This window comes from Anabas testudineus, chromosome 6 (genome assembly GCF_900324465.2).
Source record: "Anabas testudineus chromosome 6, fAnaTes1.2, whole genome shotgun sequence".
NCBI lineage: Eukaryota > Metazoa > Chordata > Actinopteri > Anabantiformes > Anabantidae > Anabas > Anabas testudineus.
Window position 1 is genome coordinate 23,056,209 of NC_046615.1, and position 12,792 is coordinate 23,069,000.

Here is a 12,792-nt window from a genome sequence, read left to right on the forward strand (position 1 = left end):
GGCTCATTCTGCTGCCGTAAGTCACTCTGAATGATCTAAAAGCACAAAATGTAACCGTAACCCACTTTCTCTGTCAGACTGTCGCCCTCACATCACATCAGAAAAGAAACGTAACCGTCCTGACAGGTGTCCTGTAGCGCCACCAACAGGTCAAAATGTTCACTTTTACGTAAGAAAACTGTAAATCTAATGATCAGATTTAACGTCCTCATCAAAGCCTTTTCATTTTAATGATCACATGACTTTTTCTGTAGCAACAACCTTAGCGCATTTGAATGAATGATAAACTTAGAAATATATTTAGTGGCAGTGCAGAGTAAACTTACTAACTATCAAACAGGCTTATCAGCCGGCTATCAGTTTCAGCTTCTTAACATGAGGCTCTTCCCTTGGACAAATCGTGGTCCAGAAGATACATGAATAACTTTGGTTACTTTTTGAGTCTGTAGTGTTAAATGCTCTAAAGAAATTCAATTGTATTGACATTTTTGGCACAATGCAAGGTAGAAACGTAGTAATGTGTGCAGAAAATTACAATAAATTAGCTCATATCTTAAAAAAGTAAAAAGATAAAAAGTATTAAATATGTGGGAAACCACTTTGCTGTCAAATTGAGCTGGAGTGGCATTTTAAAGTCTTAGATTTATGTGATGAGGTGAACAAATACCATAAGATTTATAGTCAGTTTGTGAACCAGCAGGTTACCTGTTAACTTGCTTAGATGGTTTTTGCTCCAAGAGAAGACGAACTAAAAACTAAGTGAAGTTCTGATGTTCATTCACTTCTCTTTGTTGAAGGTAAACCACCTTTCACAATCTGAAGTTTTTATTTCTAAACAAGAGTTTAGCTGCAGTTTATTTGTAGTAAGAAAAAACTCGAACAGAGCCTTTCTTTGGCGTTCTTTCATATATTTAATCACCTAGCTAATAATTCAGCAGTGTTTCATGTCCAGCTAAAAAAACAAAGTCAGTATCCCATGCATCACATTTAGTATGTTACAAAATCCAGAATATAAAAGCATTAATGTTCTCCACTAAGCAATTAAAATTAAATCATAACATTTAAATGCACTAAAAATGGTCAAATATAAAAATCTAAAAGTATAAATAAAAATTTGGTCCCTCAAGGTGATTACTGTAATATTATTTACATTAGATTCTTATTATTTGTATTATTATTCCAGGCCCTTATTTTATATTTGACTTCAGTAACACACGGCTGCGATGGCATTTACAGGAAGAGTTCAGTGCAGAAGATCTATAAAAGACAAGCTAACAAAATACCATTTGATGTAAAAAGATGCAGGCTTCCCTTTTTCCCCATTTGGCTCAGTGCCAATAAATACAAAGGCTCGGAAAAGTTAGTTCAGTGAAACATGTCAGGGCAGTACAGCGTTAAAACATCGGACAGTTAGTCTACAGCTTGTATCAAAGTTAGAAGTACAGGATGAAGAATACAAAAAGGCACACATTACAAAACTGTAGGGTGTCCAGATCCAGAGAGTTCAAAATTACAAGGAATTTTATGTCTTAGTTGCAGATAGAGTCTGGCGTCAGGAGGAGTTCTGTTGGTGTCTGAAGAGGAAGAACAAAATGCTGTTGCTCATCTGTAAAAGTTCTCGGTGTTTATTTTACACCAGGGATTCAAGGCTCTCAGCGGTGCTGGCAGTTCCCACCACGATGGTACCGTTGTTGTAGGACTCGAGGGTCTTCTCGTCTTCCTGTGTCCCGATGAGACTGAGCATGGCTTTGTAGAGAAACTGGTACTGCTCCTGGAAAACAACAACAGGTAAACAATCACTACCTCATTATTGTTGATGACGCAGTCCAAGGCTGTTTTGGTAATGTTATGTTTGAGGGCCAAAGTTTTACCGTAATTACCTTGAAAGTTTTTAAAAAGAGGGCTGTGGGACACTGGAAATGTCCTTGAAAAATGAGAACCATTCAGTCACTGAATTATTTGTGTGCTTACTTGTTTGGCTGACCTGATGTGCACGGACAAGACTGTGTCTGAGTAAATTTAAAAAAAGGAAAGCTACAATTTTATTTATGCTATACAGTAGTGAAAATAATATAAATATCATAGTATCACATGTACTGTTAATTTTTATGCAAAGAAGAAAAAAAGAGAGTTTATACTAAAAAAAAACTTTGGAATAGACACATTAGCTTCAGACTTTGAGTTTTGTCTCGTATCAGTCCTTCTGGAACACAGGGATCAGGGATATGAACAGGAGAAATTACTCCAGCATGTAAAACCTGTTTCAATGCTGAATGTTGAAATGATATTTTAGTGAAAACCTTTATTTCCTTGTGAATTAGGCTGTTTTTTTTTTTTAGTTGTTAGTTTTTAATAACAGTAGGTGGAAGGTTCTGGTGAATGGAGATTTGTTCAGTTTAGTAATTGCTGAGCGTTCACACCTCTGAAACAGCTGAGTTTGGTTTTAACAAGGGGCAGTTTGTGTTCAGCCCTCCAACACCTCTACTTGTGTTGTCACTTTAGATCAAAGCATCTGTCAAATGTCTATATAATAATCTTACTACTGATTGAAGGGGAGGACATCTCAATGCAAAGGTGGGAAGTTTATCAAATGCCTTATTTCTGTGTTTCAGTTCCTGTAAACAGGTAATCTGATGAACCCTTACTGCTTTCTCAAAGATCACCCACTGAGAGCACAGGTAGCTAAAGCACCATGTTTGACAACCTATTAGCAAACGTTACTGTTAGAATATCACAAACCTACGTCCTACATACCAGTTGGATTGATAGTGTGACACAACACACCAGGAACACGCATCAAATAACAATCCTGATTTAATCCCCTTAACCATCACGTCATCAGCCTGATGACGTCCTGTGTTTGACGTCCAGGCTTAAATAAAAGTGTCCACTCTGTGTGGTGATGTTTCTGATTCAATTTACACCCGTTCTATTATGTAGCACTATAAAAGTGATTTCTTTTTCTAGAAGGTGTCTGAATCCTAACATCTGACAGTAATGTGAACTAATGGGTTGTCAACCATGCTGGGTCATTTTAACTTTGTGTTCTCACATGCCTCCACATTTTATCGGGCTCACAACTTTGAAAACAGAAATGTGAACACTGCCTTGTGTGAAACAGAGGAAAAAGCCTTACGGTGTCACTGAAGACTCCTGGTCTCATGAGGTTTGTCAGTTTGGCCACTTGGAAGACATCGACCGAACCCTCGGCCTCCAGCTGGCGAGTCAGAGACAATAAAGCGCAGAACGTTCCTGCTGTGACTCCTCCCACACTGAGGACACAAACAAAAAGCAAACAGTTGTTTTATTCTTTAGTATGATATTTTGAATCAGATCAGAAAACCCTAAAATGTTCTTATTCGACGGTTGACCAGTCCAAGAAGGTCTTACTCATCATGCGCCACAATAGGTCCATCCTTGGCAGCGCTCTCCTCTTTCACCAGGTTGAGAAGCTCAAAGATGTTGCTGATGGGACTGTCAGGGTTTGGCCAGTGGGGGGCACGGTAGTGTTTCACCTCCAGAACGTAGTCATCCTGTTGGAATAAGGAGGGGAGAGCGCGACCAGGCGTCTTTGAGTTCATTTTGTAAAAAGTGTGAAATTGGTTTAAAACGTGAAATATTTAGCAGGTTTCACCTGTGTAGCTTCCAGTACGTACTCCTGGACCACCAGCATGTCCTCGTTGGCCAGACAGACGTGGTCCTCGCTCCTCTGAGTGACAGTGAACATCTCATAGCTGATTGGCTGCCCTTTGCGGGGCCAGAAGACACACTGCTCCTGTTCCTCCTCCACCTACCAACACATTAAGTAATCTGATGGTTACATACTCAACAGGCTCGGATCAAACAATAACTACTCTACCTTTGGCAGATGCTTTGATCCTCAGTGACTTTGAACCACAAAAACAAAGATTTATTGTCCTCCAGTGTCTTTGAACCAGAGCACTGAGCACATGCCTTAAGCAGCTTGTTAATCTACCTAACTAATAAACTGCAGGATGAAGCTAAGCTACCAATCTGCACCTATCTACCTCAACATTGATCAATAATAGTAGAATTAATATCCATGTGAATATCTCACAAAACATACTTTTACCGTTTAGGTTACACATATACAGCGTATTGTTGCACATATGACATCTTGAATCATATCTACTTATTATATACTGAAGGTTAAATAGCATTGAAAGGAAAAAACGCTCCTCACCTCGCCTGGTAGCGACACGATGACCTGGGAGTTGTGGTCCCATATCATCCTCCAGAAATCCTTTACAGTGTCTGGCAAAGGGTTTTGGGTGATGATGAACTCATTTCTCTGCCTGTAGCCCTGCGGGAACAAAACCACAGTGGTAGCGTAAGTGTCATTAGCATAGCATTGTGTTCCTGTTTTTTAAACTGTTTAATACTATCACACGTCTTACATTGGCAGAGTACGGTCATTGCAGCCTGTCAAACAACACAGAGTACATAAAACATATATCTTAAATTATGTCCTTATTACATAGATTCAGTATTGATATCTCCAGCACCTGGTGTATTTTCACTTCTTCCAGTGAATCTGCATTTAATGTCACTATAAAGAAAACTGTGCTCTACGGTAAGATCAATAAGATCCAACATGCACAGAGTTAAGTAGGACTCATTTTAATCTTATTTGACCACAAAGTATTGAACTGAATCTTTATTTTTTGATTCATTCAGGTTGTAGGAGCCTCAGTCAGACTGTTATGTGTGGCTTCTTAACCCTTTGTTACCCTGATCACATTGACAGGAGACTGAGATGATGCCTGCATACAATAAGTCATACCTACCTGTTCCTACCTCTCTGTTTCACCTTGTCTTGCTGCAGCCTTTAATTTAATCTGATAATGTTCAATCCAGACTACTCCAGCTGAAGCACTGAAGATTGCTAAGTCTAACCTTGTACTACAGCTTTGCATAAAAGTGACCAGTGCTTATTCATTAAAATTGCCATCAGGTTAATGGAAGGAGGTGCATGTGCAAGACTTTTGTTAGCTGTCTTAAGGCTAATTCATACTTTACGGTTAACCTCCCACAGACCTGTGCTTGCACTTGACTATTCATACAGCTGGGGAACGTACATGGACACATTCCACATAAGCGTACTACAAAACATCTTAGCTCTGGGCTGCAGCGACAGCACGATGAAGAACTGAACGTGGAAAAAAAAAAAGACACTGTGTGCTTCACTGATGGGGTGAGGATAAAATAAACATGGCATAACTTCAGTGTAAACTTCATGATTACTCACTACTACAGATCACGCAGGATGATCTAAACCTGACTAGAATGAATTTGTTCTTACCGTGATGTAGGATGCATTAATGTAGTCTGATGTTTCCCCTGCCAACACAGACAGACGCACTCGTGACCTTTCAACTGCAAAGATAAGTCAGAAAATAGATTCATGTGTCAGTCCTGCTGGATTTTCTTGATTTCAGCTAAAGATTCAACATTAACTGACCGACAGACGTCTTTGTTCTATAGCAGCTGCCATTCAAGCTGATCGACATGTGAGACTCACCTGGAATCACAGAGGAGTTTCTGTTCTTGCTGCGGTTGCAGTCCTGCAGAGCTGCAGAGTAGTCGCACTGCTTCACTCCAGTGTGACAAACCAGCTGTGGAAGAAACACCAAACATCTGTTCGTGACTAAATTCTTGGCATGGCCACGAACACGTGCAGGAAAACAGTTCAGTGACAACATGATGTTGATGCCAAATTATAAAAATGTCTTTGAGCTGCACGTAATAAGTAAATACGCCATACTAAACTCCAACACCTGCAGTTTGAGCTCAGTCAGTTAATAAGTGATGTTCCTGATCTCACATGTGGTGAGCTGCTCACCTTGAACTGTTTGTCCAGGCGCGTCCTCCCACCAGGCCCTGGGGTCAGCAGCTCGTCCACGTACCTGTGCAGGTGAGCTGCCAGCACCTCCGTCTCTCCTGAGAGGATGGCTTCCACCAAGGCATCGTGGATAAAAACATACTGTTCCTGCAGAGAGGACACAACAGTAGTCTGTTGTTTTGGATCCTTTAGACTTTTCAGAGCTGAATCTGAATAAACCACAAACTGGGTGGTGGCAACACGCTGCCATAATACGTAACTATTGTTAATATGTACTAAAACTTACAGATAACAAATTAGTCTATAATGTTCCTGTTTTGTTTCACCGTCTTTTGACACCTTTTCTTATGAAAAGCCCAAAAACTAAACTAAGTCTACAGCAACACTAGCAGCTCTGTGAACGCTGTGTTCAACATGTATAATCTTAACCATGTTCCCCATCTTCAGTGAAATATGTTTACATGCTGACCATGATTACAGAAAGACAGAAGGGTGACCTCTGACCTCTGTCTGCACCAGGTAGTTCCTCTGTGTGCGGATGTGTTTGAGAAATCCTGTGATGTTGATAGTGCCTTCGCTGCTCATCTGCTTCAGCATGCTGTCCAGAACAATATAGGTACCGGTCCGACCCACACCAGCACTGCACCACAGCAAAGAACAACTCTCAGAATGTTATTATTATTATTATTATTATTATTTAGTTCTTCATTTTTTACTGCCTGTGTCGCTTACTGGACTTCAGCTGATCCACATTTATCAGCTCTTACCTGCAATGCACCACCACTGGCCCTATCTCTTCTGTCCTGGCTCTGGACGACTTGCGTACGAAGCTCAGCAGCGGCAACGCGAACTCTGGGACACCCATGTCGGGCCACTGGGTGTAATGGTAGTGCATCACCGTGCGCTCGTTGCTCTGTCCTTTCTGGGAGCCCTGCAGGAAGACGAGACCAAGTGGAAAGTCAATAACAAAGATAGTCAGATAGATAGTTAAGGAAACAGTGAGCAGGTAAAGGTAGGAATGACCTCTAGATCTCTGAATATCTTTATTATAAAATGATGTTTGTGACAGACCATGACAGCTGCTACAGTTGGTTTTATACTCTGGACCTTTTTGGCGTGGGTGTTCCTCACGGTGAAGGTCCTCTGGGTGTAGTAGGCGAGCACTCTGCTGCTCTTCACCGTCACCAGGAAGCTGCCGTATTCCTCCTGCACTTCTGTCGGCCAGTACTGATCACACTTCCTCTGAGGAAAGAGTCAACACATCACATCACAAATTATATATGGAATCCTAAAACTGAAGAAATTCTGATTTATTCAGAATATTTTGTTACTGTCGTCCAGCATTAAAATGCTAAATCTATTTCACATAGTGGTCCGGTGGAGAGGTGGATCACATCTATTCACATTCATTATTGTCCATTAATCACATAATCAATGTTCAATTAATGTTACAGATGTTTAAAGTGAGGCTAAGTTTAATTTAAATTAGTTTGTTATATTATAGTTTTGTTATTATTCAGCTGAATCTGCAAAGTAATTAATATGAAAGTAAAAGTAGCTCACAAAGAGTATTTGAGTAAATTGACTTTCCACCATAATTATATTTATATTACATTTAATCATATTGATGTATTATATGAAATGTGTTTTTTACAATTCAAACTATGAATAAAAAAATAATAAAATCTAACCTGAATTTGGAAGAAAGAGTTCCAATCCCATAAACACTTGTACAAACCATCAGTGTGATGTAATTTGACATCTGTTCACTCACTCGTCCTTTCTCCATCAGGTTGGTGATCATGACGATGACGCTGACGTTTTGCTCCCAAATCATCCTCCAGAAGTCGTCGGTGCTCGACCTCAGAGGACCCTGAGCGGCGATGTACGACCTGGTTTTCTTAAAACCCTGAGAAAACGCACAATGGCTGCGTCAGCTTAAACAAACAGAAGACTCGCTGATGAGTTTAGATGAAAAGTTTAGGTGAACTCAACGTTTCATCCACATTTCATACAGATTGTCATTAATGCTGCAAATGTGAACGTCACTGTGGCCCCTGCACGACCCCAGTGTCGCTAGTCAGGTTGATTTATTTACAGACCTACACGTGTGGATTCTTCTCTGCATTGATTATTTTAACTTGTTAGATTTCACAGTTTAATTTAGGTTTGTTAGAGCTGTGTTGGCAGCAGAACACTCAGAGCTCCGTGCTCTTGAAAATAAAATACTCACGTGTATCAATTCACAATCAACAAGGTTACAAGCCAGAAAACACTGACAGATTGTGCTCTGAAGACTCTTGAGGTTTGAGAATAAATTCCCAATCAAATAAAACTCATCAAGCAAAATAAAGTTTTTAACTCCGAAGTTAAGAGCAGGCTGAAATCTAACAAGTTGGCACAGTAAAGAAAGTGTCACATGTTCTCAGCAGAGGGCAGCATTCAATCAGCCCCCGTTATAATTTATTAACCTTCACACGACTGACTGACGGAGACACAGACAAAAGTGTGAACTGGAGAGATGCTCAATGTGCTTTTACCAACTTTGTAACCTGTACGCCGGCTCTTCAGAGAGGCCGTGAATGCCGCGGGGGTTTTTGTGTCGCCTCTGCCTTTCACAAAATGACAAGACGATGGAAATGAGATTTTAATGGTGCGGTGACAAGCATAATGGAGCGCCACGCAGGTCCCCGTTAACAACAGCGCGCCTCGTGAATAGGTTTAGAAATATGCAGCAAGGGAGTGAGGGGGAGGCGCGCTGACTTTGATTTAGGGATACAAGAGGGAAAATGTGGAGTGGCTCTGAGGATAAATGACAGTTGTGACTGTGTGTTTGACTGATTCAATACGCAGGAACGAGCCGCGGGGTGAAGATGAAGGCCTCGGTTTGTATGGAGCTTAGAAATGAAACTGAAAAACAGGTTGAAACACGGCTCCTTACATCCACGTAGTTCGCGTTGATGTAATCTCTCGGCTTTCCGTCTTTATCAGCCTGCGGGGAGAGTCGGACCCGGCTGTGGTCATCTGGGGGTTAGAGACAAACATGTTGGTTCCTTTTTATACATTATCATTACACAACATCCTGTGTTTGTTCCTGCTCCCCACTAAACCCACGGAAAGGTTAACGTCAACAATGTCTCTCCCTCAGTGTCTCAGTACGTTCTGACTGCTCTTCACCTTTTTACCAGGACGAGACTCACACATTCGAGCTTCAGTGAGTCTTTGTGTGAGCAGCACACTGAACGTGTGTCTGAGTCCAAATAAACTACAGTGATGAGGGAACATGTCACCCTGTGCAGCAGCGTGTCTCAGTGGTGGAACAAGGCTGCGTGTAGGGATCCATACATGTGTGACAAGAGGAACCAGGTGGACGATCAGCAGGCCTCACTTAAACACACAGAACGTCCTTCAGAACACTGGTTGTTTAGTATCAGCAGATTTACTGGAGCGTTCCTCTGTGTAGGTACAATATACTAGACAAGAGATCCGAGTTCTGACGTGAAGAATCTGCACGTTCCATTTAACCAACTGTCCTGCATTCTGGTACCAACATGGCGTCAAGTGGACACATCCTCACCAATAGACAGAAGCAGATCAGGTGTAAATCTACTGCCAGTGAAAAGTTTGGACTCACTTCAGAGTTCCTGTGCTTTAACTATGGTACCATCACTGAACGACATGTGGACAGATGTGTTGTGATCCGACGACGACACCACACAGTGTGAGCTGTGCTGAATACTCACAGGCCAGGATGTTGCTGTATCTGTTCTTAGTCTTGTTGTCGGGATGATTGGAGCTGTCAGTGGTCACCCCCATGTCCACTGAGCACGACTGCACCTCCTGAACACACACACAGTGCAGAGGTAGAGACTGAGAATATGTGTGTCTGTGTGTTGTTTCCTTTAGCAAAACTGTTTTAATGGCCTTAAGATTGTAAAAGGTTTAAAGTATGTGATGTGACGGTGTCTCAGTGTAAAGTTAATAGGACAGAGAAACGTCCTGACGCATTGTGCCGTCGGTCGCTCGTGTCAAACAGCAGACGTCCTTTGTACGTCCACATTTTTCACATCAACAAAAGACGAGACAAAAACACGGCTACAGTGGTGAGTAAAGAGGTCAGGTGGAGAGCGTCTTACCTCGTAGCTCTCCTTCAGTATCTAATGATGAGGGTGAGGAAGCAGCAGGCAGCCAGGACGTTTCCATGACAACACAGTCAACCAAAGAGGTGCAAAAATACGGATTACAAGACAAACACACAAAAAACAGCTCAACAACAGCTAAACCAGGTCACAGTGCAGCTCATGCTGCTGCCAGCACAAAGGGAAAATCAACCCAGAGAGAAACACGATGGAAAAGTGGGAATGAACGTCTCGACCGTCGTCACAGTCGGTGCTTTAATTTGGAAACTTACTGTCACGTGCACGTTGTGTGTTAATAATCTGTCTCAGATGAATGTAGTGTGGTACTAACAGGCCAAGCTTCACTTCAATTTGGGAAATACACTTCTATAAAGTAGAAGGTGGTGACATTTTTGTAAAACTAATATATATAGAACATAGAACAGAACTAGAACACTTTAACAATGTTAGAATAATATTTCTATGTTTATCTTTGTGGTGATTTTTCCTTCAGTGGCAGCTTCAGAACAAAACCGACGGAGCTTTGATTCATCACGTGACATCTTTGAGGTCAGAAACCACATCAACGACTGGAGGAAGCAACATTTTCTCTGCAGATGATTCTTGAATATGAAACTATTATTAAATAAATGTACACAATACATGTAACGCTGCATCAAAGCCGTCAATGTGCCATCATCACAGGTCGTCATGCAGCGTGCAGACAACATCATGACAACCACGCCACAGTCGGACTGTGCAGGCGTCTGAGTTTAGCTGGACTTGTTTTCATACCTCAAACTCCTGCTGGAAGCCCAGAGTGCTGTGAAGTTCAGCGACGTGTTTGACAAAGTCCTTCACAGGGAAACTCTCGTCTGGAAGATTAAACCAACAGAAACAGCGCTGATGAAGAACGAAGGTCAACGCGGTGCTCACTTGATTTCACATTAAAAAAACAGGTTTTCAGAATATCATTTATAAAAGGACGCAGGTGATGTAGATGTCTGGGTTCTACGTGGTACAAGATGTAACGTGTGTGTTACCACATGTTAGAGCAGCTGTGGACGGTGCAGCGATAACTCTGGGAGAGGAGCTGTCGTCGATGTAGAAGTGAGCCGTCTGAAAACAGGTCCTGCAGATAAAAACATTCAGGTTCATTTTAGTTTAGTTTTAGTTTTATTTAGTTTAACAAAGTGACAGCGTTCATTCTCTGTATGCTGCTGTGAACGTTGAGAAGTGAACAGAAAAACAAATTCATCATTTCCAGTGATCTGTATTTGAAATAAACCGGTCACTGGTGAAGGGAAATAAAACCTCTGGCAGGAAAACATGCTTTTGTTTTCATGTGATTGTACGTCAGCCCAGATTTTAGAGAACGCGCTGTAATCTTCCTGGAAACACAGGAAAAAAGATGTTCTGCTAATCCGAGACAAGTTTTTAAACGGATGAGATCGTCTCTGATGAACCTGTGTTGTCTCGGCCAGAAATGGTCATCAGGGATTAACACACACAGGAGAGGGGGGTGCAGGAGATTAAAGACGGGTGCTGTGGAGAAACGGCTCCGTCCTCGTGGTTCTAGGTTCCACGGTTCTTTATTTGTGTAAAGTACAAGAACACAGACCCGTCCTGTATGAATCGACCACCTGAATCAACAGAACACGCTTCATCTTCCAGCTCAGTAATGATGACGTAACAGGAAGATAAAGTTTTATCAATAGAAACATAACAATAAAGAAACTTTGTGGTATTTAACAAAGGAATAAGCAGGTGATAAAGAAGTAATACTTCAATAATTAAAAAAAGGTAGTACTAAAGTAATATCATACAGTTAGCAAAGAAAATGCAAGTAAATATGGAATATTATTATTATTATTATATTGTTGTTTTTATTATAAGAAAGTCATATTAAGTAATTAAATAGTAATAACCCTGTATTAAAGTAATAATTACATAATGGTGAAATGACCAAAGTAATAAACAGATAAAAAGATAATGAAGTCAGAGTTTTTAGGCGGTTTAAATAAAATGTATTATTATTATTATTATTATTAAACGTTCACAGTAACAAGTTGGTGACAGTATGATAATCTACAAATGTGTTGCATGAAATTCAAATATATCCACAAATATAATTTAATGAAATCTGAGTTTGTTTTAGTTAAAAGTGGAAACTCGCTGGTGCCAAATAGTGACTCCATGAGATGATTCAATGATGAAGTTCAGCCCTAAATTCATTAATAAGACGTTAAGAGAAAGAAAAGTTCTTCTGACCGATGATATTTGATGTTGTGAGAAACTTTATCGTAGATGATTATTTAAGTTATGACTGTGCTGCTGTTCATTGGCTCACTGCACGGTGCTTGTTTATTTACTGAAGCTGAAACTAATCTGATTACAGTCGTGAAGCTCAGGAAGTAGTTTAAGCAAAATAAGAAAGAGCTGCTGCTCAGTAACACACACACACACACACACACACACACACTTCACATTTCTCTGCAGGAAACATTTAAGTTGTTTTTTGATTGTTCTGAATCAGTTTCTTTGATAATTTCACTGATTTCATATCTGGCAACAGATGGATTCTAATTAAACTGGACCAGACCAGACAGAACTCATTTCCCTGTGGGATTAATAAAGTTTGGTGAATCTGTGAATGGATCCAGGACCCTCACACTCAGTGACTTGTCCCTTCATTCTTGTTTTATTGATCTTTGTGCTTCTATAAATCATCTATCAGCTGCTTTGTGACTCGTTATTGTCGACCTGTGTTTTATGGTTCTTCTCTGTGAGGTTCTCTTCCTCCGGGCCTCA

At 40.8% G+C, this 12,792-nt stretch overlaps 1 protein-coding gene across 5 annotated transcripts in view; it reads right to left on the reverse strand.

Moving 5' to 3' along the window:
* Nucleotides 1-899: 899 nt before the first annotated feature.
* Nucleotides 900-12,792, reverse strand: part of ptprz1a (protein tyrosine phosphatase receptor type Z1a) — a 57,359-nt gene continuing 45,466 nt past the window's right edge. For 2 of the 5 annotated variants that reach the window (XM_026366204.1, XM_026366203.1), the window contains 17 exons: nucleotides 11,025-11,113; nucleotides 10,777-10,856; nucleotides 10,000-10,020; nucleotides 9,607-9,703; nucleotides 8,805-8,887; nucleotides 7,638-7,772; nucleotides 6,971-7,105; nucleotides 6,631-6,794; nucleotides 6,368-6,503; nucleotides 5,864-6,010; nucleotides 5,543-5,636; nucleotides 5,324-5,397; nucleotides 4,205-4,324; nucleotides 3,635-3,790; nucleotides 3,391-3,533; nucleotides 3,137-3,272; nucleotides 1,631-1,771 (listed from right to left, as the gene is read on the reverse strand). In XM_026366204.1, coding sequence (XP_026221989.1) covers nucleotides 1,631-1,771; nucleotides 3,137-3,272; nucleotides 3,391-3,533; nucleotides 3,635-3,790; nucleotides 4,205-4,324; nucleotides 5,324-5,397; nucleotides 5,543-5,636; nucleotides 5,864-6,010; nucleotides 6,368-6,503; nucleotides 6,631-6,794; nucleotides 6,971-7,105; nucleotides 7,638-7,772; nucleotides 8,805-8,887; nucleotides 9,607-9,703; nucleotides 10,000-10,020; nucleotides 10,777-10,856; nucleotides 11,025-11,113 — 1,951 coding nt within the window. Of the gene's footprint in view, nucleotides 1,772-3,136; nucleotides 3,273-3,390; nucleotides 3,534-3,634; nucleotides 3,791-4,204; nucleotides 4,325-5,323; nucleotides 5,398-5,542; nucleotides 5,637-5,863; nucleotides 6,011-6,367; nucleotides 6,504-6,630; nucleotides 6,795-6,970; nucleotides 7,106-7,637; nucleotides 7,773-8,804; nucleotides 8,888-9,606; nucleotides 9,704-9,999; nucleotides 10,021-10,776; nucleotides 10,857-11,024; nucleotides 11,114-12,792 lie in introns of all 5 variants that reach the window. The other 3 variants (XM_026366205.1, XM_026366201.1, XM_026366200.1) reach the window with 2 other exon arrangements.